Source organism: Magnolia sinica, chromosome 6, assembly GCF_029962835.1.
Source record: "Magnolia sinica isolate HGM2019 chromosome 6, MsV1, whole genome shotgun sequence".
In the NCBI taxonomy this organism is placed as follows: Eukaryota; Viridiplantae; Streptophyta; class Magnoliopsida; order Magnoliales; family Magnoliaceae; genus Magnolia; species Magnolia sinica.
Window position 1 is genome coordinate 18,025,478 of NC_080578.1, and position 26,491 is coordinate 18,051,968.

The following is a 26,491-nucleotide window of genomic DNA, read 5'->3' on the forward strand; positions in this document are numbered from 1 at the left end:
ATGGGCTAAGGCAGAAAGCTTTACAGTAGAAGCAAGCATGCCATATAGCACTGACTAGGAAAATTGGTAAACACCTAATTTCCAAGGGTCGGTTTAATGAAGGAAATGGACTTTTTTTAAGCCATTAAAATAATGAAAATACCCTTGAATCCCATCACAATCTCATAGGTCAATATTGGATGCCATGTTGAGAAACAATGCATCCATGCTGGCCTGTGAAACAGTTTCAAAATCAGCAATACATGAAACAGTATTATAGGTTCGGGCCTAGATTGCCTATCGAAAGAAAAAAGGTAAGTTAAACAAGCTGCTCACATTTTCTCTTGGTAAATTGTCTACAACTGTCAATGAAGTTAGGTACCAAACCCAACAAGGACCACTACTTCCTAAGGATGCTAGAAACTTTCCATCAGAACTATATGAGAAAGTCTGAGAAGTCTGATAAACAATCAAGATATCCAATATAACAAATAAAATCAGAATAAAAGGATCTGAAAAAAAAAAACAAAAACAAAAACTTTGGTACAAGGAGGAGATTGATTCTAGTTTAAAAAACAAACAAAAAAAAAAAAAAAACAAAGATACCAACAGCCCAGAAGAACAAAAACTCAACATTTGGATTCTCAGTATACTGATGGTTCCAATTATTTTAATTTACCTTGATGAGTTCAATGAAAGAGATGAGAAGACCCCAGGAATGGGGTCGGTTGACAATTAGGCGCTCCAACAACACCCTCATTATTTGCTCCTGGATGATGTCCTGCAACCATAAATGAATTATAAACAATGAAATATAAGTTAATGCTCATTTTTGGAATGAACAAGCAAAATTGTTTGATACATACAATACTATATACAGACGGGAATATAATCAGTAGCTAAGAATTACTAGAAGAAACAATCTGCCACAACCAAACTTCAATAAGTACACATTCAAGGCAGGTTTTTTATTTCTTTTTCTTAAAAGCAGTTTGATGTATTTTTATTCAATCCTCCACGATTGATCAGCCATTTTAGTAACAATTAACGAATTTCAACAAACATGAAAAGGTAAATAAAATGCAAACTCCTGAAGCTTCAGTTAATTTGGAAATTTAGGCTATTAACATTTCAAAGATGTGCTAAATAGAAATTTGTCGAATGTTGTACTCAGTAGAAGCTGATCTACATGATTTGATACTAACCCAAACCATTGTCATCAGTTTCTAGATATGCAGGACCAAAAACACCACCAGATAATACAAATACTCAAAAGAAGAAGAAGAAGAAGAAGAAGAAGAAGAAAGAAAGAAAGAAAGAAAGAAAGAAAGAAAGAAAGAAAGTGCTCCTGTGATTTGATTTTAAATGATGATGATCATGAAGTTTATTGTGGTGGTGGGGATAGAGAATGTCAGGTGGTTTTGTCATTTGTTAGGGCTTCAGTCATTCTTCCATTAATTTTTACAGTGATGAAATTTTAAGATCCTCCAGGTTTCATTATTTATCATGATAAAAGAATTATTTGGGGTCAGCTTTATGAAGAGAGAGAGAGAGAGAGAGAGAGAGAGAGAGAGGAGTCAAAATATACAGCAAGTGCTCAAGGATAGCCCGCAGTGCTCCGAAACTCAAAGAGTCAAAAGATGTTCTGTTTTCTTCTAGGTGGAAATCCAGTACAACGAAACAGCTCCATGACAATTTTACAAAATCATATCTTTGACTATTGCCACTATGTAAATAAGCATGAGGTTAAAGACCGGCGCTATCATAGCCTTATTTAATAATAACAACCGGCTACAGATGCTACATCCTGCTGCAATTAGCATTATTTCACAATGACATTTGATTCGTTCTGATGCCAACACGTAGGGAGGACACTTCTTGGAAATTAATGTTATCAGTCTTTCAATCTTGGAAGGGTGACAGAAGATCACCGGTGTTGGCTAAGCCGTCTTTTAATCTTGGCAGGGTGACCAGAGGATCACCCATCGCTGTTGATCTTTTTTTGCCATAATTCCTTCCTAGTGTTCTAGGGAGGAGTGGCCTTTTGATTTGGGGCTTCTTATTTTATTTGTGTGTGTGCATGTGTGTGTGGGTGTTGTTGGGTCACCCATCTCTACTGATCTTTTTGGGCTTTGTTTCTCTTTGTTTGCAGTTTATTCATCAATTTCAAAAAACTTTTTAAAAGAAAAATCATTGAAGGGGGTTCTCGGTGAAAAAAAAAAAAAACTAGAGGGTAATTCATCAGTTCAGAAGCATCTCTTTTAATTCCAAAACCAATACCACTTAGGGCATGTTTGGATATATGGAATCCAGGGGAAAAGAAAAATAAATAAATTATCCAATGATGATTTCCAAGAGAGCTATTAAAACATGGATTCCAATTTTGAGTTCTTGTTTGGATAGCAAGTGGAAATCTCATACTCCTCTCAAAATACTCTGCTAGTTTCTTGAGGATGGAAAAGTGTAATTATTACTGGGTGGAAACCATCCTTTCTTTGCCATCCAAGCAAAACAAGTCATCATATTAAAGGCAAACCCCTTTCCGTTTCCATTGTCAGGCATGGAATCCATGGTTTCCAAACATGGCCTTATGGGAAAACAATACCAGGTATTTCATCACTTCAGAAGCATTACTTTCAATTACAAAACTTCACAGCAATCTTCTTGCACTAGGTATGTCTAAAATAGTGAGTTTTGAAATTTGTCCTCTTTTGAAAACCTGGAGATGATAATATAAATAAAGAACCACGAACGGTGCAAAAGAAGTTACCTGCATTCCTACGTAAAGCACAAGGGAGTTTATTAGGGGCACGTTGTATCGAGTCCCAGCCAGTGCAGCCTCACCCTAAGGAAGCAGCAGTCTCTGCTTCAGCTCTGTTAAGAAGGGAGATCCTTGTTGCCTTGTCTGTGGAAATTCCAATAGAAGACAAAAATCAGGAACATATCAGAATAGCACAAATACATGCTCCTTACTGGTGGAACATTTTAAACCAGACAAATGGAAGAACTAAGGTTGCACTGCAACTTCTTCCAGCAACCAAGCCAACTGGCTCACCAGACCAGGGAGAACAGATGCACAACAAAGGACCTTTTTCTCTATACAGCACATAGTCAAAACCAAAAATCATAAGGAAATCTAAGTTCCACTACTACATAAGGACCTTCCTATGAAAAGTACCCTTGCATGTGCACGGGCAAGGGCAGATTATAGCATGCACATTCATGATGAGAGATTCTAGAAGAGGTACTATTACTTCCTATTACTTCATATACCAATACAAAGATTTAACCTCTAAGCAATGACTTGCAAATGAAATACAAGAAACAAAAAAGGAATTAAAAAATTATAAAGGAAAAAAAAAACATTTCTTATGGTAAGAACGCCAAAGCTAAGAATCTTTTCCTTCTTCTTCTTCTTTTTTTTTACAAACTTTTCATTGGTAGATGTTCACAAAAGTTAAGCATTAATGTCCGCCCTATATGAAATAGGAAATAGTGATCAAATTATTTTGATAACAGTTTTACCTCTCAGTGAAGTCCTTGTACTGGTCTGAAAAATCCTCCCCGAGCCTGTCAGATGGTTGGCCAGTCACTATCTTGTAACCGCGCAGACTATTCATGGCAATAGGAGTCTGCATCAGATTTAGTACCAATTCAGCAAGGACAACCAGACAAACATAAAATAAGTCAATAGATTGAAAAGGTTTCACTAACCTTGTGAGCTAAATGGTGAAATGTGTACAACAAACATTCAATGTAAGGCATCACATATCACAACTTAATGCCATATATCCTGGTGTTGATAACAGCTGCTAATCCATTATATAAAAGCCATTGTCGAGAAAACAATAGCCACTATTCAGCAAGCATTTTTCATAGCATAACTCCACGTAGAGTAGCTGTTCCCTTTGTAACTGGCATTGTGACGTTTTGTTTTAGCCTTACTTCTAACAGTCCCAGTTTCGGACACCCCAAATGTGTTTTTGACGCCAACAAAGATGCAAGTGTCCCATTTACATAGCAGCAGGAAATGAAGGATATGAAATAGCTGTAGAGATGTAGCTGAATGCTAAGAAGAGTATGAACCCAAACTACTGAAAACAGACGCTTCCGCTCAACCGCAATCTAGACTGTGCAAATATGTACCATTAACAGCCGAACAACAGATGGAAGCAGCTGGCATGAATCCTGTGGTGTTGTATGAGGTGAACATTCTGCAAGGCTCTTTAGCAAATCTAGTTTCCGTTCTTCAGGCAGCTGACAGAGAAGAAGTATAAGTAGACCAAAATAAAAATGCAGAGAACTTGCAAATATCATAATTGCTGATTAAATCTTGTATAAACAGTACACATTGCATCTTCATGAACTATGACTCCCCCATAATCCTCATTGTTAATCCAACATAGAACTACTAGATAAAGATTGTCAGTTCTACTTGAATGCCAAAAGGAATCCCTCAAAACTTGTAGTCTTTCCTTGCCTCTAAATGCTACAATTGAAAACAAAATCACATTACATCTACTAGAAAAAGATTGTCAGTTCTACTGTAACACAAGCCAGCAGCCAAATGATCAGTGCCATCAGATTCACAAGTAGCTTGGGAGTTAATGTGGCCCCCGTTGGCACTTAAATGGAAGATAAAATTGCTAAGTAGGATACATTATTCAGCCGAATCATAGCTCCACTAGTCATAAACAGGTATTTAGACCACCGTATTGAAATGAGGTCGCCAGATGTGGAAAAATAGGGAAAATTGACATCCAAAGGAGTTGCCTTTCCTCAGACCTTAACCGTTAAACAATCTGTATTAATGCATTGAGAAGGTCAAGGGTTTCTGCGAAGGCATTAGGTACCTTCCAAGGGATGACAATCGTCTTGCCGGCCCCAAAAGAACACCATCGAGGATGTATCCCTTGATGATTGAACCATAACCCTGTGAGCACTACAAGAAATGCTGGAATAACCGGCGCTTTTTTACAAGTGTCTGACGGATAGTTCCCATAAATCACCTGCGGTCACAAATATGTTGAAGAAGTCCCGGAACCCAAATCGCCTCACCTCTCTCTCTCTCTCTCTCTAACTCTCTTCTCCTCCCTAAAAAACCCACCGACTAACCATTTCTCCCAAAAAAAAAAAAAAACCCAATCTCTCGACTTCTCCACAAAATACCTTTATCTCTCCATCGTCTTCTCCTCAATCGACTGTTCCTCTCTTGCTCTCGGTCTCGATTTTCCTCTCTCTCTCTCTCTCTCGTTGAAGATGCTCGGTTTGCCGTCCACGCCGACATCGACGCTGAGAGAGGTGAGTTTGGGGATTATCAGATCTCTGAGTTCAAGGAGGCATTTGGCATGTTTGAGAAGGACGGAGACAGTCAGATCCATCCCTTCGATCTTCACTTTTCCCCCCTTTTCTGCTGAAAATCTGTTGATTTTATGATTTTTTTATAGTATTTTTATGGTTGAGGATTTTTTTATGGAAATCTGTTGATCATTTGGTTGTGTAGAAAGGGGAAGCTGAATGAAGCATAAATGGTGTTTGACGAAATGCTCAAGAGAGGGATTAGTGCTGCTAATACAACATTAGCTGCTTTGGTTTATGGAGGGGATAAGATAGCTTGATGTGAGTGTTTACCATGGGCTGATCAAGGGTTTCTTGAAGCTTAGGAAGGCAAAGGAAGACACTCAAGTGTTTAGAATAGCACTTGTTTAGCCTATGTTACTCTATCTATGTCGTGTCTCATAGGTTTTGGCTCTTTCATGAATTTAGTATTTTGCTGCTACACCGGTATATCTTGTCCTGATTTTATTATTGTTAAATTCCTATAGGTTGAGACTCAACAATACGGGGCTGAAGAGCTACAAAGCATTAAACAAATACAGGTTTGTTAGTGGTGCTCTATTTAATGTAGAAGTTGTCCACATTCATGGACTGTTTGGTAGACGCCTAAATTGAGTTCATCTCATATCCGTCAATCTTTATCATGTATTAGATATCACATTCCAGGATTAAAAAGAATCTTGATAACCAACATTCATGATCTCTAATACATATTATGAGTAACTAAAATGAGATGAACACATTTTTAAGTGTCTAGCAAACAACCCTGTATATAATGCATGAAAATATTTCCTTGTTATTGTTTCTATACATTTTTTTTATATTGTTGAATCTTAAAATTTTTTATATTGAAGCACGTTTTTAACTTCTTCTTCTTCTTCTTCTTCTTCTTCTTCCTTTTTTTTTTTAAAATTTTTTTATTTTATTTTATTTTAATGTGGCAAGTTGCAGAATATTTTGGACCAGAGTTTGCATCTAATTGCTGACAATTATCAAGAGTTGGAAGTGTTCAATTTGATGAGGTATGCATACTCAATGAAATGTTCTAATTTCATCTCATGTATGAATTTCAGCCTATCCCAAATAACTGGGATAGGCCTTAATGGCAATGTTAAGAATTCTGAATTTCTTATTGTAAACCAGTGTGGACTACTCTTGTTCAATGCATATGCATCTTGATCATCATGTGTACCAAATGCAATAATATTTTTCCTCCATTCTTGCCATGAAATTCTGTCATGATCTTTTCTCATTTCATCTGAATCACAAGTGGAGACATCCAGTAAATTTTCTCAAAAGTTACGTGCATGGCTTTGGCATGGTGTCATTTGGATCACAAGAGGAGGCACCCCATGAATGCATGGCTTTGGTAGTCATGAGCCTGGTTTGTCTAATATCACAAGTGGAGGCCATCCTTTTAGTGGAAGACCACTAACACCCTGGTTCAATCCTGAATAGAAGATGAAAAAAAAATTTTAAGTTTAGAAACTGTGGAGAACAAATCCTATAATGTAAAACAAATCTACTAAAATGAAACAACATGTGATAACATTCCTTACATCAAATGCATTAAACAGTATTTAAAGAAGGGAAATGAAAAAAAAAAAAAAAAACAGAAAAGAAAAGAAACCAACACATGCCTGCATTCTTTTGTGCTCTTTGGAAAGCATTCTTTAAAGGGTGGAGGTGGCAAGAATTTAGGGCCTGCAGTATTAACTATTGGCTTCCTCTGTTTTGTCTTTTTCAATTCAGCGGTGGAAGCAACTATTGTTTGCAATTGAGCAAAACAGTTCACTTTTAGTGGTACAAACATTACCGACTTTTAGTGCTTTTTTATTTTATTTTCTTTTTTCTTGCGGGGGTGTTTGAAGGTTTGAAAACCAAATAAATTGGGCATAATTCCTGACCCCGGGTGTAATTTTTCTACTGTTTGTTCAGCATAATTGGTCCACCATATGGATTATCCAGATGCACCAATTGCTCTCTTTGACCACACTACAGGGTTTCATCATTGTCGTGCTTTTCTGTAGAGTTACTCTTACTTTTATTGTATTTTCTAAATATCAAATTTTTTAATGAGAAATACATCAATGTCCCTTATTCTCTTTATAGGACATCATCATATGTTCTAAATTGGATATGGGCTGCTTGCAGTTCTATTTGTCATTGAATTGTTTTTACTCCAGGAGCGGGCTGTGCATTTCTTGTTTGAGCTGCTGGCTGCTGAAAATCTTGTGGTTGCTGGAACAATGGTGCAGTGTCTGCTTCTTATCCGCTTGCCTGCTCCTTGCACTGGAGGGGCGCATGGGGAAGAATTTCCAAGCCACTGAAGTTGCTGCAGATCTTTAGTCGCGGTTCTGGCTCTTGTGCAGCGGTTGCCACTGTTCTGAGTGGCCAAGTGAGTTTAGCTATCTGTCCTCTGTTCAGTTATAGGCCTTTGACAGGTTTTGGCTTTTCAGTGTTGTATATGTTTACATTTAGCTAGGTGTGGCATGGCCCCTTTTTTTGTACTGCCTGTCCTCTAGAGACTCACATGACATGTTGAATCTACTGGTTTTCAAATAATCACGAGATCAGAGCTACTTTTAGTCTAGTCCTCAGTTACTTTGTGCAGCTGCAACTGGCTTCTTTCGTGAACCAAACACAGTATGTGGTGTTGGCTCTTTTACCAATTGCTAAGAGCCCAACCAACTTGCCGAAAGCATTAGAACTCATAAACCATTGGGGTTCATAACATGGTGACTCTTGGACTCATAAAACCTGCACTTACACAATATACTTTTTTTTTTTACACGGTCACACGCCCACATCACACCACATGGTCACTCAAACACATGATCTTATAGTTGAAACACTGTCTGTCTAAACTAAGCCGTGGAACCAGATCATTTTATGATATATACTTCCACATGTGAGGCCAGCATTTAAAAAAAAAAATCATGGCACAATCTAAGCCACAATGCAATGTACATTATGATTTATGAGTATGTCAACAGTTTATCACATTTAAGTATTTATAACCCTTAACACGCCCTTTATTTGCACCTTCACATGTAATGCAAATTTTAATGTGGCAAGCTTGTGGGACATTTGAACACTAGGTAGAGGGGCTCACCATCAAAATGTCCATACAAAAATCAGGATAGTCCACTCATCAAGCAATCTACACGTGGATATTGGATGTATATCATGAGCAAGTTTTTATTCTAAAAGATAGTAACTGGTGGTTCACATGATGATTAGACAAATTATTGGTATTCTTTCATAAGTTATTTGGCTTGGCATAGGCAAATAAATAAAGACAAATGTCATAAATGATAGATATTGGTTTTACGTAAAATCATATCAATGTGATTTACAAGGTATATTATTATGAAGATGGTACATGTACAATGACTAAAGATCACAAGCAACTAGTTTAATCTGCATGTGTAGGATGATAGTTCATGTTCACAGTAGAATGATCTTTTCTCCACTTTAGCTTGAGGAAATGGTCTAATTTCAGGGTTTGCCACATCTTAATGTTAGAATAAAGTGGTAGAATGATCTTGGTCAACCCAATTGGCCAAGAGATCTATTATCCACTTCTTCTAACAATCAAGTGTTTGTACATGAAATTATTCTACTTTCATGAGAAATCTGAAGTGCTTCTCTCAATCTGCTAATTTGATTACGTGGAAACCCGAAGATATGCATTATTTGATTGATTTCTTCTTAATAGTCAGGACCTATTAAGCAGCTGTTCCTTCACAAGCTCAATCGCTCATAGGTGCATATATATCCAAATGCACAGAACCAGTGGGCTGCAGGTTATGGACTTCAACCTCAAGCTTGGCCACAGGCTCCTCAAGCACCGGGCCAGCAGTGGAATCCTGCCTATTCTCAACAGGTATGAGGTGAACTAGTTAACACACAGGAAATTTGATTGTAAAGCACGTTTTGGTTGATATGCGAGTAGGATACATAGATACATGAGGGGTATGTTTAACATGGATACCTCTAAGAACTTATGGTGGTCTTGAAATTTTGCTCGTCTTACCTCACATTTTGTTGCAAGAGTTATTTTCATGACCCAATATTGGTATTTCTTCCGTAATTAATCAATGCCTGTTGCTTTGTACTGTAAAAGGGTTGCGGGAATTGTTCTCCCAAACAGATGGAAACCATCCAGTTCCAAGGATCTCAGTGATGGTCAATATGACTTCAAATTCTGATCCTTCCAATAAGGATCAGAAATCACAGGAGCCTACAGTTCTGCCTGGCCCATCGGTGGATGAAATAAATGTTGCCAATAAAAACTTAATGATGGATGGAGAGTTTCAAATTAGTGGGCCTGGACAAGAGGTTTGTGTTCTGCCTCTCTCACATTGTTTGGACTTTTTCGTTGTCTGAATGTAGATTTCATTCATATCGCAGGCACACACAGTTAGGCTTGAGAGTGTTGTCAAAGAGGCAGGTTGGTTATATTTACTCTAGAGCCTTTATATTCAGTCCATTTGACATGAGATCCTCATTTCTGCAATCCAATTATCTTCTAATCATAGTATTATTTGTCAGCTGAAGTTATGGATGAGGTGCCTACAGATGAAATTGATTTGTCATGGTTTTCTGGCAATTTACGACGGGATGACTGTGATAATGGTCATGACTGTTGGAGTATATCCGATGGCAACAACTTCAGAGACTGTAGCCAACATTATTTATCTGACAAAAGCAAGGTCGTTTGATGCTTTCTTTAATACCAGTGAATATTCTTTTTGTCCAGATTTCCATCATTATTTAACTGCACAAATGCAGCCAATGGGAAGCTCATATGGGGCAGTTCCTTGGCAAGAAGTGAGAGTCCCTGGATCCAATTCATCTTTATAGACAATCATCTCTTAGATGTAGATTTTTTTGGTGCATGGTTCAGTGTCATCATCTTGAACCTGAAATTGGGATTTGGAACTTGTAACCAGGGTCTTTTAGCTCCTCTGCATTTTGTTTGCTGATTCTCACTATATTTTAGTTTCTCTTCTTCTTCTTCTTCTTCCTTTTTTTTTTTTTTTTTTTTTTTCCGCTTTCGTGAGGAAGATTTCCAGATCTTGCAGACCTTGAACATGTTAGCTTACTTGAATTTCACTGTTTTGTTCTTTACATAGTTTCCTGTGGCTCCACATATCCAAGTCTCATCTTTTTGTGCAGGGCAAGAATCTGATATTTTCTTTCCTTTTTGTGCAGGGTGAGAATCTGATATTTTCTGTTTTTACTCTGTATAGGGGAGTAACTGCTGATCTACTAATGGCTGGATAGATAAATGTTGGAGTATCTTGGATTCATCAGCTGAGTATTATTGCCTGGATGACTTATGGAAGCAACAGTTAAGAGTTAAGTGGTTCATGTTTACAGGTGGTTGATTTGTTATACGTCTTTCATTTCATTCTTGTTTTGTTTGTTGAATAGACTTTTTATCGGTCTTGTTCATATGTATTAGAGATCAAGGAGTTTTATCTGTTTTTGTCTCTTATGCATTCATGCAAATTTAATTAATTTACAGTTTATAGCTAATCCAACAGTTCCTTCCATGTTAAGTGAAAGAAGTGACAAACCATAGTCTATGCAAATTTTCTTTTCTTCACTTGTGTATCCATCCGAATTTGGTTTGACTTCTAAAGTTTATAGCTAATCTGCACCATTGGACGTTGAGTGCTTTATGCTAGTTCCTTATGAGTTATGCTCAATTGTTGTAATTAGGTTTCTTGATTAAAATCAAGGAGTTTTATTTTCCTATGAATGTAAGTACATGTGTAGCTATAATCTTGGGCCTTGGATTAAATGTTGTGTTTTATCTTTTGAACAGGTTTCATTTGATATGACAGAATATATGGAACAACATCCAGAAGCATCTAACTGGGGGATTGGGATCTCTAGTTTTAGAAAAAATGCCTTGTTTTAGAACAGCATCCAGAAGAAGAAGAATAAAAAATCTTATGTAGTTTTCAACTTCTCTGCTGAACCTAATTAGTTGGGGTAAGGCTTAGATGATGATGATAATGAGTTTTGAAGTTTCCTTACTCATCTAACTGAAAATTTACAAAACTTGCAGCCCTCTTACATGTTTTCTGACAAGGAACACCGTGGTCCGTTTGAATTTTCAGAAGAACTTGGAGGTTTGTCAGTAGGAGCCGAATCCGAAGTTGACGTAATCCAAGCTCAAAGATTTGAAGCAAATGACAATGATGCTAGGCACATCTGAGAAGGAAGAAATTAGAGTTCCTAGCAATAACGGTTCTGCATACAGTACTCTTGACTTTGATGCTTCTTCTGCATCTCTGGCCACTATGCAGACGCCATCTCAAACGGCATACAAGTGGGGCAATCCAGAGTTCAAATAACTTCAGCCTTTTGACGCCACTCGTGCTAGGAGTAGACCATATAGAGGATTTGTTTTTATTTATTTATTTATATTCAAGACTATTTATTGTAATAAATTTATATATATTTTTTAATTGTAGTAATATAAATTTTGTTTAATATTCAGTTTTATTTGTATTGCATCATTTTTATGTTTCAAATATTTAAAAAAATACAGGTTTGATTGAATTATATATAATAATAAAAAATTACTGGTATGCTAGGGCCTCTTAAATCCATACAAAGGCCTTTACCGGCGCTTGTGTAGAAATCTTACGACGCTTTTTCGTGAGGAAAAGTGTCCACAAACCACTTTTACTGGCGCTAGGAGTGACTTTTACCCGCGCTTACAATTGGCGGCGCTTGACTAGCGCCGTCCCAATTGTTGTAGTGGGGACAGAAATGTGCATCTTAAACCCATCTAAAGTGACTTGACTAAGCCACTATAACCATTTCCTCAAGAAAATACAAAAAAAAAAGGAAAAAGAAAAAGAAAAACCTTTTGGTGCTGATCGAAGGCGATGTCAGCTTGTGCTTTAGACCAGATTCCGTTCGCCCAAACCGGTTTGACAGACGACGGGAGAATTACAGAACCCGGCATTCTTCTATGCGAGGCCAAGCATTTTTCAATCTCTAAGAGAGCCAGTCCTCGAGCTCTCCATATATCTCCGCCATCAGATATCCTGATCGATAGAGAGATCGAATCTGCTATCGGGACATGCGGTTCAATCGAAATTGGATCGAGAGGGAGGGAGATTGGGAATGAGGGAGCGGGAGAGAGATTGAGAGGGAGGTAGATCGGGAGCAGGAGAGAGATAGGGAGAGAGATCGAGAGGGAGGGAGATCGGGAGTGGGAGAAAGGGAGAGATCCAGAGAGAGAGAGAGAGTGGCTGCGGCTGGGGCTGAAAGTACGGTTTTTTCTTTAAATTTACTGTTGCAAATTTGGTACGGTCTTAAGCCGTACCAGAATTAAAAAAATAGTCACATTTTTGGTGTATTGTACACCACAGGAAACAGTGGTGATTGACCATTAACACTTTGTTGGTCACAATTTTTTTGGATCAAGCTGATATTTCTTTGATCCTTTCATCAACTTTGTGACCTTATCAACAGGTTGGATGGCAAATGAACATTAGCAAAACATTACGTGGGCCCTAAGAAGTTTTTAATGGTGGAGCATTCAATTAACCACCACTATTTCTTCAATATGGCCCACCTAAGATTTGGAGCTGCTTCATTTTTTAGGCTTATGTCCTAAAATGATTTTGCAAAATGGATGGATGATGTGGATATACAATGCATATATCAAGGTGGGGCCCCAAGGTAAGGGGAATACTGTCTTGGGCGAGGCTAGGCCGCATGTAAAATACTTCCAGAAAGATGGGTAATCAGACAGATGCAGGCTGAGAACTTGCCACCGAGGAAGCTAGGTGGGGCTACCCTAATATTTGTAAGAAATTTTCTCTACCCATTTATTTTTTTTCGATCATGTTAGGATATAGGCCAAAAGATAGAAGGATTGGGTGAGACCCAGCCTCACCCAAGAGGGTGCAGCCCTTACCCTAGGGCCACCTTAGTGTATGTAATTTGTATCCACGATGATCCAAAATTAAAGTATATTCAATAATCAAGTGGACCATACCATTGGAAACAATGTTGATTGACCATTAATGAGCACAAAAGTTTTTGATCAAGCTGACGTTTGCTTTTTCCCTTTGTCCACGTTTATGTGACCTTGTCAACGTATTGGATGGCAAATAAATAGTATAGAAAGATTAAAGTGTGCCCTAAGAAGTTTTTAATGTTGGAGCCTTGAATCACCACTGTTTCCTATGGTATGGTTCACCTGATTATTGGATATTTTTTGACATATATAATGCCCTGAAATGATCTAGAAAAATGAATGAACCCCCTGAATACAGAATATATACATCAAGGTGGGCCCCACTGTAAGGGCTGCACAGTCTTTGGGTGAGTCTAGGGTCTCACCTAATCCACCGGCATGCAGATCCAAAACTCAAGTGGGCAGAAGGAGAAAAGGTGCGTGGTTAGAAAAATGCCTACTGTTGAAACTTTGGTCAAGTCCACCGTGATGTTTATATATGTCATCCACATTGTTCATAGGTCATTTGCGATGAACTGAAATCACAAAAATATTAGCCTGACAAAAAAAAAAAATTTGTGGCCCACCAATGTTTCAATTGTGGACATTCAATCCTTACTGTTGTGCATGTTCGATCCTCATTGTCTCCTATCATGCTGCCACTTCGGTTTTGGATTTGCCTCATTTTTGGGTTCATGCCCTAATATATTTTGGTAGAATTAATGGACGGAATGAATTTTTCACAAACAGTATAATGGGCCTCACCTAGTTTCCTATTGCAGGTTTGCACGCTACAAGTAGTGAGGGGACTACTAGTCGATGTATGTGTTTTATCCACACCCTCCATCCATTTTTCCATATCATTCTAGGTTACAAGCCCAAAAGTGAGTCAAAACTGAATTTTAGATGGACCAGGGGCGCATGAAAACAGTGGTGATGGAATGCCCACCATTAACAACTTCCTATGGCCCACTGTAATTTTTTTTTGTTGTTGCCATCTGGCCTGTTGATGAGGTCACACAGACCTGAAGAAGGGAAAACAACTATCAGCTTGATCCAAAAAATTCATGTCCCATAAGAAGTTTTTAATGATGGGCGCTCAATGACTTGTGTTTCCTGTGGTGTGGTCCGGCCACCTGATATTAATTTGGATCTGACTCATTTTTTTGGCTCATGTCATAGAATGATATGACAAGATTAATGGACATCGTGGATAAAATACATACATCATGGTGGGCTACAGGGCACCGACCAGCAGCCACTCCCTACTGTTAGGGTCAAAAGGCAATCCCAATCCGGAAACACGACTTGGGTGGACGGTTGGATAAAACACATGTATCACTGTAGTATTGCCAAATGTAGCTTGAGTGCATCAAGCAATGACATGTTATTCATTAAGTAGTCGAGTAAAGAATGATAGTGCAGAAGTAGTTGCTGGACAAATGACAAGAGAGTAGAAGAAAAGAAGGCCCAATTAAGGCTATAAATAACAGAGGAATTCAACGGAAAGATTGTATCATACTAACCCAATCAAACCCAATATTATCTTTCAATTATCCTTTCAATTACCCACATTTACATTCCTTACTGTAGTTACTTTACCATTGCTGCAAGTCAATTACATTTCCTACTGTAATCATTTATTTTTCGCCTGCTGTTTACATTCCATAGTGTAATCCATAACATTAATCAAGTACTTGGTAATCTTACATATAATTTGGGTCTACGCTCATACGTTGGATTCAGTTCTCCATCCAGGAAGGTGCTTTGTAGTTGTTCTACATTACCAATTGTAAGAATTTCTTTCTCGATCTTTTATCTATATTGAAAAGTCCTTTTATAAGAAAGGCAAATGTGTAACCCATTATTAGAGGACGAGCCTTACCCTTTGAATATCGCCCCATCCTATTTACATATTGAGCAAGTGGTTGAACAGGTGGACGATGCCATTCGATCTCGGTCATATATTGTGTATCTACCTATCTCGGTGCTTGGGGTCATAGTTGTATCAAAAGGAAGAGGTTCGTTGCTGATGGTTCCTTCAGACTCAACAATTTGTACTTCAGTAATCTCGGGGATATTGGTCACTGGCTAGTGTTGCTATAGCGGTTGTGCCATGATGATTTATTTTTCTGCGGTCGATAATTCTTGAGTAACTACAAAAAAGATAGAATTAGCAAGAAGATAAGGTAAATGACTTAGACTAGTTACACGAGTGAAAATAACCTCCACCTAAATCAGAACAGATGGCGAGGATGATGAATCGTCTGTCCATAGATTGAGGGTTTTTTTTTTTTTTTTAACCACCGTCATTGCTCAAGTAAAAGTGGGGAATGTTGGCAGATTGGGGGTGATAGGGGGTAATATATTTCTCATCGAATAGAAGATCGGGATTATTTAATCTTTCTCTATCCTACTACCATTTATTGCATTATTTATTATACTAAGCTCCTTGGTGATGTTTCAAAACTTCTTCAATTTCTTTGGAGTAGTCTTCAACATAGAGTTGTGGCCAATATTTGGTTTTGAAGTATTTTTCAAATGATGACACAACTTAGGCCGATGAAGTACCTGATTGTTGTCATCTTGTGGATGAGGTAGGTAGTGGCCAATTCATTATGGTTGGCTGAGGAGGTGGATCAGTGCGTGTGAAGACTAAAGTAGGAGGTTGTGGGGGTGGGCCGAGAGGAGCTCCTAAGTCAAGGATCCTCTTTAGGGTTGATGGAGATGGTTAAGTCATTGGATATTTTAGAGTATAACATGTGCCTTCACCATAACTTTTTGGTGCTTTGGTTGAGGAACTGTCTCGATTGGTAAAGCTTGCAGAATGGAAGCAGCGACCAATTTGGTCTTCAACTTATTCGATTTTTAGCTTGGAGTCATGGCTGATTGATGTGCTGCTCTTTTCTTTCCTCGAAGCTCCATAGAAGAAGAAAGTTGGGTTATGATAACTTGAGGAGACTTATTAACCAACTTTTTGTAGTGACTCTCTCACCAATCGGTGAAGGTGTCCATAACCTGAGGTTGATTTGGGTAGATGGGAAGATTGAAAGTTAGATTGGTTGACTGAAAAGTAAAGTTAAGAGAATGATAGAGATTAATTCGATCTGCGATTGGCCGAGTGAAGGGAGGTTGGTTGCAAGATGTTTGAATGAATGGGCAGGGAATGCATTGGACAAGACTAAACTAATAGGCGAGTAGGTTTGGACGGTATTGCTTGATTCCGGCTTTGGCATTCTTGCTAGTGTCAATTGTGCCACCATAGGGGAGATCCCTATAAATAAAGTAACTCTCCTAAGCAAGATGCATATATCTGAGATACTTCCTGACTGTCTTCATTCTCATATGGGCCAATGAACCAAGTTGGGCTGAACTCTTTATCATGAAAAGGGGTGAACGACCAACTTCGTCTACTTTTTATTCAGGGAAAAGAATAAGGAATCCATATAGACGTAAAATCTATGGATCTCCTGAGGAGAATGGATGACGCGCTGACCATATGAAGAATAAACAACATCGGAATGAATGGAGGCATGTACAAGGGAAGGACGAAAATATTCGTAAATCAACATTTGAATAAGTCACAGTGTTCCTCCTTCAAGATACTGACCTTTAGTAGTGATTTCAAAAATACATTTGTATAGGTGGCTGAGTACAAAAGATGCCAGAGAAAGTTTTCAACCATGTTCAAGCGCCTCGGCCAGTTGAACATACTCATTCGTGATCTGAAGAGCATTCACGCAGAGTAAATGTCGGTAGATCCAGAGTAACAGGAAGGCCATATGTTCTTCGTAATTGATCGAGCCTTCACGTTTGCAATACATTTGCATGAAATGTGATTAGACCTTGCCAACCTTATTGTAAAATATTTTGTTTATTTCTCAGTGAAGCTTGAAAAAACTGCCTCACCGAAGGGAAGAAGTTGGGTTAAATCTGCAATGTCCAAATTGTTGGACTCATAGGGCCGCATCTGAAGGACAAAGTCTTGGTGGATGGGCTTCAAAATTTTGACACTGCTGCAAGAAGAGCAGGGTCCGGCGGATAATTGTATATGGAGAGTTTCATGTATTCATAAATATCGGAGTTTCTCCATGTTGCTTCATGTTGAGAAGAAATTCAATTGAACAAAACATCTCACTCTGATAGTGGTTTCGTCCAGGATCGAGGATTCTTTAGAGTGTTGGTTGGTTCTGAGATGGATTCGAATTGAATAAGTAAAGTTTTACCTGGGTACATAGGAAACAGATGGTCCATTATACTAACTTCATTAGCATCAGTCCTAGGGAAGAATGCTGGTCCCATATAGTAATAATTTCCAATTGGTTATATGAAGACTATTTCATTGGAGCATTTCTCATAAAGGGCATCTATCATAGTGATTAAATCATCCTGATGAAAAGATGAGGAAGAAGATGATGAGACAACTATTGCTAATGTATGAGAGGGGAGAAATGAATTAGGATTATTTTTTGGAGAAGAATGATAAAGAAAGAAGCGTGGGGTGAAAAGTAAATTGAAACATTGCTTATATCGGTAAAGGAGATACAATATTTATTAGGGCATCATTAAAATTTTACTATATATGATGCAAGTACGCATGTCACAATGAGGTTATACCTTATTTTTAAAAAAATGGTTAGATGTGTAGGGATCTATCTGTTAGAGACGGTTACCATGACACTACCAAGTGTACGTGGGGGAAATGATCATCCCTATTGTCGCCAATTCCTTCCAAAGCCAATTGGAGTGAGTTACTTGTGATCTAGATGAATTTGTATGGTGTATTTAGAAATCTGTAGGGATATACGAAGAGGATTCCATGATAGTACAACTGAAGTACATCGAGCAATGACACACCATTCGTTAAGTGGTCGATTAATGAACAATCATGTAGTGCCGAAATGATTATAGTAACCGTTAGAACGTGTGAAGCATCCAAATGGCCAGATTGAGGCTATAAATAATAGAGGAATTTAGTAGAAAGATTTTGTCTCATACCAACCCAATCAAACCCTATATTATCTTTCAATTATCCTTTTAATTACCTGTCATTTACATTCCCTAGTGTAATCACTTTACCATTTCTGCAAGTCAATTACATTTCCTAGTGTAATTATTTACTTTTTGTTCATTGTTTACATTTCATGGTGTAATCTGTAGCATTAATCAAGTAGTTGGTAATCTTAGCTGTAATTTGAGTCTATGCTCATACGATGGATTTAGTTCTCCATTCAGGAAAGTACTTCACAGCTGTTCTTTTAGACCGACTGTAAGAATTCATTTCTCGATCTTTGATCTATATTGAAAAGTCATTTCGTATGGAAGACAAATATGTAACTAATTATTAGAGGACGAAACCTACCATCTGAATATCGCTTGATCCTATTTATATATCAAGCGAATGTATGAATAGGTGGCCGATCTCAGTGATATATTATGTATCTGCCTATCTTGGTGCTTGAGGGTCATAGTTGTTCAGTTTGAATTGAGCCGCAAATTCAATTCTGACATGTCCGCACTTATCTCGCGATCAAATTGGAAAAACAATGAATAACTAGCAACAATTATGTCATTGTGGGGCTACATGGCAATGTTTGGCTATTGGTAGGTGATATACAACTTTCGTTTTTTTTTTTTTTTTAAATTATTATTATTATTATTATTATTATTTTTAGAAATTTTAAAAATAAATCCAGCCAGAAAGGAGAGAAAACATGATGGAAAAGAGAGAAAATTAATTGAAGGTACCCTCTACAATTATCTTGATTAATGTAGTCGAAAGATACATTTTTTAAAAATAGCAGGATGTGAATAAGGTATTATTGAGGTAGTATTTTGTAAAATCCTCAATTCTTTTTTCCATTCCCATTATATCAAGGGTCATGGATTAGACTATAGGTTATCTAATAATTTCTTACAACCTCCACCCACATTTGTTTGGGTATTTCTCTTGTCATTTGATAATTTTAAACTTATACCACTTCACTGTTGACCAGCGACCAAGAAAACAAAAGAATCCTACATGAAGAGATCAAAATTAGTATATTTGTCGAGTTAGGCCTGTCGGTTGAGCCCGACCCAACCGCAATGAAATGGATCCGGTCCCTTCTTCATCCTAGAACATGCATCTGTCCTGTCAGATGTCTTTTCAATGTTGAAAATCAGTTGCCCCCTCTCCCAGAGCACTAAACTTTCAGTTGTGAGGTGGGGGAAATTGGATGACTTATGGATTAAATTTAAAGTTGACGGTTCAACATGGTAACCCAGGGCAGTCAGGCAGGGATGTGGTAATTAGAGATAATCTAGAGAACTTAATTTTTGCTTTTTTATTTTTATTTTTATTTTTATTAATTTTTGTGTGTGGTTATGGTGTGGGGGAGTAACACCCGAGCTGAGGTTTGGGCCTTGGCTAAAGGTCTAGCCTTTTTAGTGGAGCATGGATTTACCAAAATCATAGTGGAGAGCGGCTAAAAAATTATGATTGATATGGTAACTAAGGGCTTCACTGATACGTGGAGGATGTGGTTTTGGAGTAGCGCTCATATGAAAAGTCTCAAATGCAAATATGAAGTTACATTTAAGTACACTACATGACATGCTAATGGGGTACTGATGGGTTGGCCAAATTAAGCAGTGGTCTGAGCGTGAAGTTCTTTTACAAGGGGGCCTATTCCTAGATTCCTAGACAAGGTGGGCCTTGGGAATATTTGTAAGAGATAATGGCCCCTAATTCACGTGGTTTTTCCGAAGGAGTATATGATAGGCAGGCCATGTTAGGCCAGCTTTCTTGACCTGTTTATTAAATAAGTTGGGCTTGGGCTGAACTCAACCTGGACCAACATGACCCATTGCCAGGCCTACTTATAAACGGTTCCAATAATCAGAGTACCATCTAAGCAGCGGGCACAATCCCCAGCCAATGCTGGCGATCATGAGTGGCCAGGGATGCCAAAGGCACTCTTCTTGGATCATCCATTTCGTGTGGCTTCTCAGAAAGTGGCTAGCCAAGGTAGGCTCGACTGGGTGCACCATCCTGACCTAGTGTTTCACTAACACGCGCGTGGCAGGTGGCCTCCACATATGGAAGCGGATTGGCTGGTGTACCTCACACCAGCTATATAGCTGCTGTAGGTACGTGTATTGCGAAGACGAGCACTGACGCTCCTCGAGCTCCGTGTTATACGAACGGTTCAAAGGAGATCAAAGTTACATAGGCCCCACAGTGATGTATTTATTATATCTACACCGTTCATCCATTTTTAGAGATCATTTTAGAGCATTACTCAAAAAATGAATCATATCCAAAGATCATCTGGACCACACCATAAATAGCAGCGGAGATAATGATTTTCACTGTTAAACAATTCGTAGGGCCCACCATAACGTTTATTTTCCATCTAATCTATTCATAAGGTCACAAAACCTGAATTAAGAGGAAAATTTTTTTCTTATCGATCCAAAACTTCTGTGACCCCAAAAAGGGCTTCAATGGTAGACGATCAATCCTCCACTGATTTTTGCAGTGTGGTCCACTTGATAGTTAGATCGTCTTATTTTTAGTCTCAAGCCTTAAGACGAGCTTGCCAAATGTATTGAAGGTTTGGATATTTTGGATATTTTAGTCTCAAGCCTTAAGATGAGCTCGCCAAATGTGCGGACCGTTTGGATATGACACATACCTCATGATCAGACCCAAAAAACTTGCTGACGCCAATACATCACCTGTATAGCTGATGTGAGGTATCCACTTCCTATATATCAATCGTGACAGAGACGTCTTATTATTTTCCAAATAAAAATAATGTATATTCCAATAGTCAATGGTTTGTATTATTTGTTTTTCTCAATGATAAAATCCATCACGTCATCACTTCATCTTATCATGATCATAATGAATATTCAAATAATCACGTTTGTCCAAATGGACGACTAAGCTTCCATACATTAATGGCATACATCCAATTGTGTACTGCATGTGTGTACTACATCCAAGCCACTGAATAGCTATATATGCTCCACCTTGAAGATCCTTATTCGCAACAAATTTTGATCCTTTAATTAGTGGCTATACGTGTGCACGTGTATTGATAAATACAATCCCAGTCCATTATAACCATTGCCTTCTTTTACCAGGGTGTGGCCCATCTGATCAATGCATGCACTTTATTTTTATGCGTAATGATCTTCAAGGTGAGCATACCTTTTTGGTGGCTCGGATGTTGCATACATGTGTCTTACGATTGGTTGTATCTGCGTACTGTATGTTAATTTTGTCGTCCGTCGGGATGAAGGTTTATATTTCTATTTTATTATTAGAAATTTTATTACGAAATTTCTTGAAAATTAAGATTTTACCAAATAATGCCAATGCTAAGGAATTGCTATTCGTGCTGTGAAATTTGCAGTAATGCCGACGATAAGTTGTTTTTTTAAATTTTAAAAATTATAAAGTGAAGAATTGTAAGACTATCCAATATGAGGTCATTCACACCACTTAAAATCATTGTAGTGCTAATGCCACTCATGTGTTGATTCTAGGTATTTTAACTAAAATGACTCCATGGCATGGTTGTTACAAGAGAATAACCCCCCATTTTCATTTCTTTTTCTTTTTGGCGTCATAGCTTTTTAGTTTTTAGCACCAAAATGCCACGGCCTTTATGAGTTTTACCCATGCATGCTTCTCCCCGTGCAACAAGCTTTGTAGCCTCGGTTCCCATGCATGATGTGATATCACGTGATGATTGGGCCTCGGTTCCCATGCATGATGTGATATCACGTGATCGTTGGGTCTATCATTTTAGCAGGAAGAAACAAATTTAAGCCAAATATGAGCTCTTTGAAGTCCACAACAATTGATAATAATAGACATTCGCTCTCAACTATTTTCTTATAATGTGGTCTACCTTATTTGCTAATATGACTCATTCTTTGGCTTATGACTTTAAATTAATTAAATTCTAACTCAAATGTACATGGTGGATTTGACATATACCCCACAGTGGGCCCCGCAACCCTTAACACATAATAACCTCAACCCTTGACACATCAAACCTAAATCTTGGCCCTTACACTACAAGGATGTCATCTGTGAGGCCCACTATCGAGTATGTGTCGGATCCATTGTGTCCATTGGAGTTAACATTTCATAAAAAGCCATGGGCCAAAGAATGAACTGCATTTGTAGATCAGGTGAAACACACTACAAGGAAACAAATGAGAGTGAACAACTATCATTGTCATTTGTTTGGGCTATAAGGAGCTTGTATCAGGCTGAAGTAAGTGTATTCTCGCTACAATAATGAGTTACAAAGAGAATGAATGAATTGAATCTCCCTTCAAGTGGGCCAATATCATCATGTTATGGGCAAGTACGATGGCAGCTTCCAAAAGCAATTGCATTTTGGTAGTTGAAAAAGTTAGAAGCGTATCAAGAGACTTTTAAAAAACTCCTAATTCTATTACAAATATTCTTTTTGTCAGCCTAATTATTTTGATTGAGTGGATATCTTTGACAGGTTGGCTGTCCTGAACATATCATGTGAGGCACAAAATTTTGTGAATATATTAATTTGAGAATTTTATAAAATAGTGTCTCATTAATATCATATTTACATCTTGGTATCTTTTTTTAATCAAGCTACTTCATTAATCAAAATAATGGTCAAATGGATACTTATGTTACTTTTTTGTCACTTTCTTCATTTTTTTTTTCTTAAAATAACTAAAATACCCATCTTAATACCGTAACTTAATTACTTGAACATAAATACAATATTTACCAGCAGCTATTTATTATTTAAAATTACTAAAATGATAAAATACAACACTGAGCGGATTGCCTACTCACGCGGCTACTGGTCGGTGCTCTATGGGTGGGCCCACCATGATGAGTGCCTTTTATCCACGCCACCCATCGATTTTTCCAAATTATTTTATGGCATGATTCCGGAAACCCACCATTAAAAACTTATCCGGAGCCACATAAGTTTTGGATCAAGCTGATATTTATGTTTTCCCTTCATACAGGTTTGTATGACCTAATCAACGGGTTGGATGTTAAATAAAGATCACAGTGGGCCTTAGGAAGTTTTCAACGATGAGTTCAAACGAATAGATAGACGGTATGGATAATACACATAAATTATAGTGGCCCCACATAGCAACGGCCAGTAGCCACATCACGGGTAGGCCAGCTGCGTTTCATCTTTCCTGGAAGCCGATTGGGTACCCCGCTTATTTCTACCTGTGATGTATCGATCGGTTTTATCCACACTGCCCATCCATTTTTTCCATATCATTTTAGGGTTTGAGCCCAAAAATGAGACGGATCCAAGGCACAATTGGACCACACCATGGGAAGCAGCAGGGTGACCGTTGAAACCTTCCTAGCACCCACCGTGATGGTTAGTTGCCATCCCGACTGCCCACAATTATCATCTTGATCAAAACTTCTCGAAAACTTCTGTGTCCAATTTAACCTTGGATCTACCTACTTTTGGGCTAATATGCTAAAAAAAAATGGCAAAATGGATGGAGGGCGTAGATAAAACCCATACATCACAATAGCCCCTCAGAACCCCTGTCCGTCCATTAGTAGAGACGGTACAGTACCCATTCCGCTCCCATCTTTCCTTCTTTGAACCAGATTAGCTGGTGCTGCCGGTGGATTAGGTGCACCCGGCCTCACCCAAAACGTGTGGCCCTGGCCGTGGGGCCCACCTTGATGTATGCATTATATATATATATATATATATATATATATATATATATATATATATATATATATATATATATATATATTAGTCATGTTCATTGGCGCACCTTTGCACACGTGTCATGGGTGTCTAATCTGAACGGTCCATGTGATGCGGAATCCCATGAAACCTCATGTGAAAAAATTTCACCCTGATCTAAAATTCTGATGGGCCATAGCAAAGAGAAATGCAAATCAAGGAAGGAAACTGTTTTCATTTTTCATGGCCCATCAAAGTTTTAGATCTAAGTAAAACTTGGGCCCCAAGGTTTCACGAGGTGCTGCTTCACATGAACGGTTCAGATTTTAGATTCACATCACGTATGATGGGTTCTTAAAAAAGTTCGCACCATTTCTGTACGAACCGGTACGCAAGTGAGCATTTCCCTACATACACACACACACACACACATTTGTTAAGTTTATGTGATAATTAAAATAAAAATTTAAAATTTGAAATTTAGTGAATCAAAATAATAAATATTTTTATGTTAATATTTAATATCATTTAAGTAAAAATTTTGATTTAATTAAAGTTAAAATTTAAATAAAATTTCTTATACATTATTTCACAGTAATTCCTAAATTAAATAATAGTAAAAATAATATTTTATTAAGTATTTGAATTATTAAAGTTTTAACAAAATTTAAATTTAGAATTATTAATTAGAATTATATTGTTGAAATTTTCGATTGTGAAACAATTATTCATCTTACATGCATATCTACCATTCATTGAGTATCAATTTTAATATGTTCAATGTAACGTACACAAGTAGGGCAATCGTGTCCATTTGGTGAAAGACCTTAAATTTAGTAAGTAGGATAATCGTGTCCCTTGGGTGAGATACTCTAAAACCAGTAAGTAGGGCAATCGTGTCCCTTGAGTGAAAGAATATAGAACCCACTAGATTCTTTGGAGTCTCCTTTCTATACGGCGTATGAGTACAATTGTGTGCGCGGATATATGTCAGAGGTACAATTGGAGCAGTAGTCTGACCAGCTAACGTACAAATAGGTTCATCACCATGAGGTACTACTACGTGGCTGTTAATGCAACGTGGTCATCCACTTGGGTACAACGTTGTAAGAAATGATATATATTGTTTATGAGAATTCATGAAAATTAGCACATACATCACAGTTTTACAATTTTGTTACATAAATTCATATTTTTTATTATCTGTATTCTATTTTTTTCCCCATTGTTTATAAAAATTTGATATAATCTGAATATGTTAAATTTTGAGTAAGAAATGATCCTACTGAGCTGTTATAGTCACTCTACTATAAAAATGCATTGGTGCAGAGCTGAAATACTACAAGCAGATGGATCTCTATTATTAGTTTTATTTTCTAGAAAATTAGATTTAGTTTTAATTCAATTCAATTTTATTATTATTATTATTTTTGTTATTTAGGTTTAGTTTATGTTTCAAATTTTGATGTAGAAAAGGAAAAACTATAAAAAGAGTTGTATTTAATAAACATTTTAGTAGTATGTTCTTTTTACATGACGTTGAATATCTATTAAATTTGATTAATGGTGTGGATTGTAATAAATATCAATATATTCAAACTCATGAACATGGGATTCGGGTCCTAAATACCCTATCCGGGTACCCAAATGTCGAGGCGTGACACCCGATCACAAGTACCGATTCGGGTCGAGTCTTAAAATAATATGAGAAAATGGATGGATGGAGTAGATATACAATGCATAGATTAAGGTGGGCCCACGGTGAGGATCTTACGGACATTGCTCATCTTGGGTAGTAGCTAATATTCCTTGTTAATTAAGTAGATTTTGTAAATATAATTTTTTTAATCTTATAAATTACTGTGAGATGACATAGCCTAATAAAATTTTAGAAGAAAGAAATTAGAGGCGGATTACCTACCGACAGGTCGAGTAGCTAGACTCGCTACGGAAGTGATGCCACCAAGTTCTGTGGGGCGCACCATGATGTATGTGTTGTATCCACATTGTCCATCCATTGGGAGAGATCATTTTAGATCATGATCCAAAGAATGAGGCAGGTCCAAAGTAGGAGTGGACCCCACCACGAAAAACAGTGAGGAGAGTGACGTCCATCGTTGAAGCCTTTCTAAGGTCAGCTGTGATTATTATTTGAGATCCAACCTATTCATAAGTTAACACTGACATTAAAGAAGCAGAAACACAAATATCAGCTTGATCGAAAACTTTCGTGGCCCTTAGAAGTTTTTAATGGTGAGCGTACTCTCTTCACTGTTTTTTGTGGTGGGGTCCACTTGAGTTTTGGATTTGATTCATTCTTTGGCTCATGCCCTAAAATGACCTCTACAAATGGATGGACGGTGTGGATACAAAACATATATCATGATGTGACCGACATAACTAGGTGTGTCACTTTAGTAGCGAGTCTCACTAATCAACCTAT

The 26,491-nt window shown here is 37.6% G+C and overlaps 1 protein-coding gene and 2 long non-coding RNA genes across 5 annotated transcripts; 2 read left to right on the top strand and 1 right to left on the bottom strand.

Annotated features, from left to right (window-relative positions):
- Positions 1-1,584: 1,584 nt before the first annotated feature.
- Positions 1,585-12,231, bottom strand: LOC131248443 (apoptosis inhibitor 5-like protein API5). 3 transcript variants are annotated; one of them, XM_058248725.1, is made up of 4 exons: positions 12,108-12,231; positions 4,126-4,921; positions 3,505-3,611; positions 1,585-2,884 (listed from the first exon to the last, which is right to left on the bottom strand). In XM_058248725.1, the coding sequence occupies exons 2-4, from the start codon at positions 4,294-4,296 to the stop codon at positions 2,857-2,859; spliced, it is 306 nt and encodes a 101-aa protein (XP_058104708.1). In that variant the 5' UTR covers positions 4,297-4,921; positions 12,108-12,231; the 3' UTR covers positions 1,585-2,856. The 3 variants fall into 3 exon arrangements, 1 of the variants encoding a protein (XP_058104708.1); XR_009172231.1 differs by lacking the exon at positions 3,505-3,611; XR_009172232.1 differs by lacking the exons at positions 4,126-4,921; positions 12,108-12,231 and adding an exon at positions 3,694-4,119.
- On the top strand, positions 5,073-7,964 carry LOC131248444 (uncharacterized). The gene is made up of 3 exons (XR_009172233.1): positions 5,073-5,721; positions 5,805-5,858; positions 6,268-7,964. It is a non-coding gene; the product is annotated as an uncharacterized LOC131248444 (long non-coding RNA).
- Positions 8,435-10,863, top strand: LOC131248445 (uncharacterized). The gene is made up of 3 exons (XR_009172234.1): positions 8,435-9,205; positions 10,082-10,152; positions 10,575-10,863. It is a non-coding gene; the product is annotated as an uncharacterized LOC131248445 (long non-coding RNA).
- Positions 12,232-26,491: the final 14,260 nt, after the last annotated feature.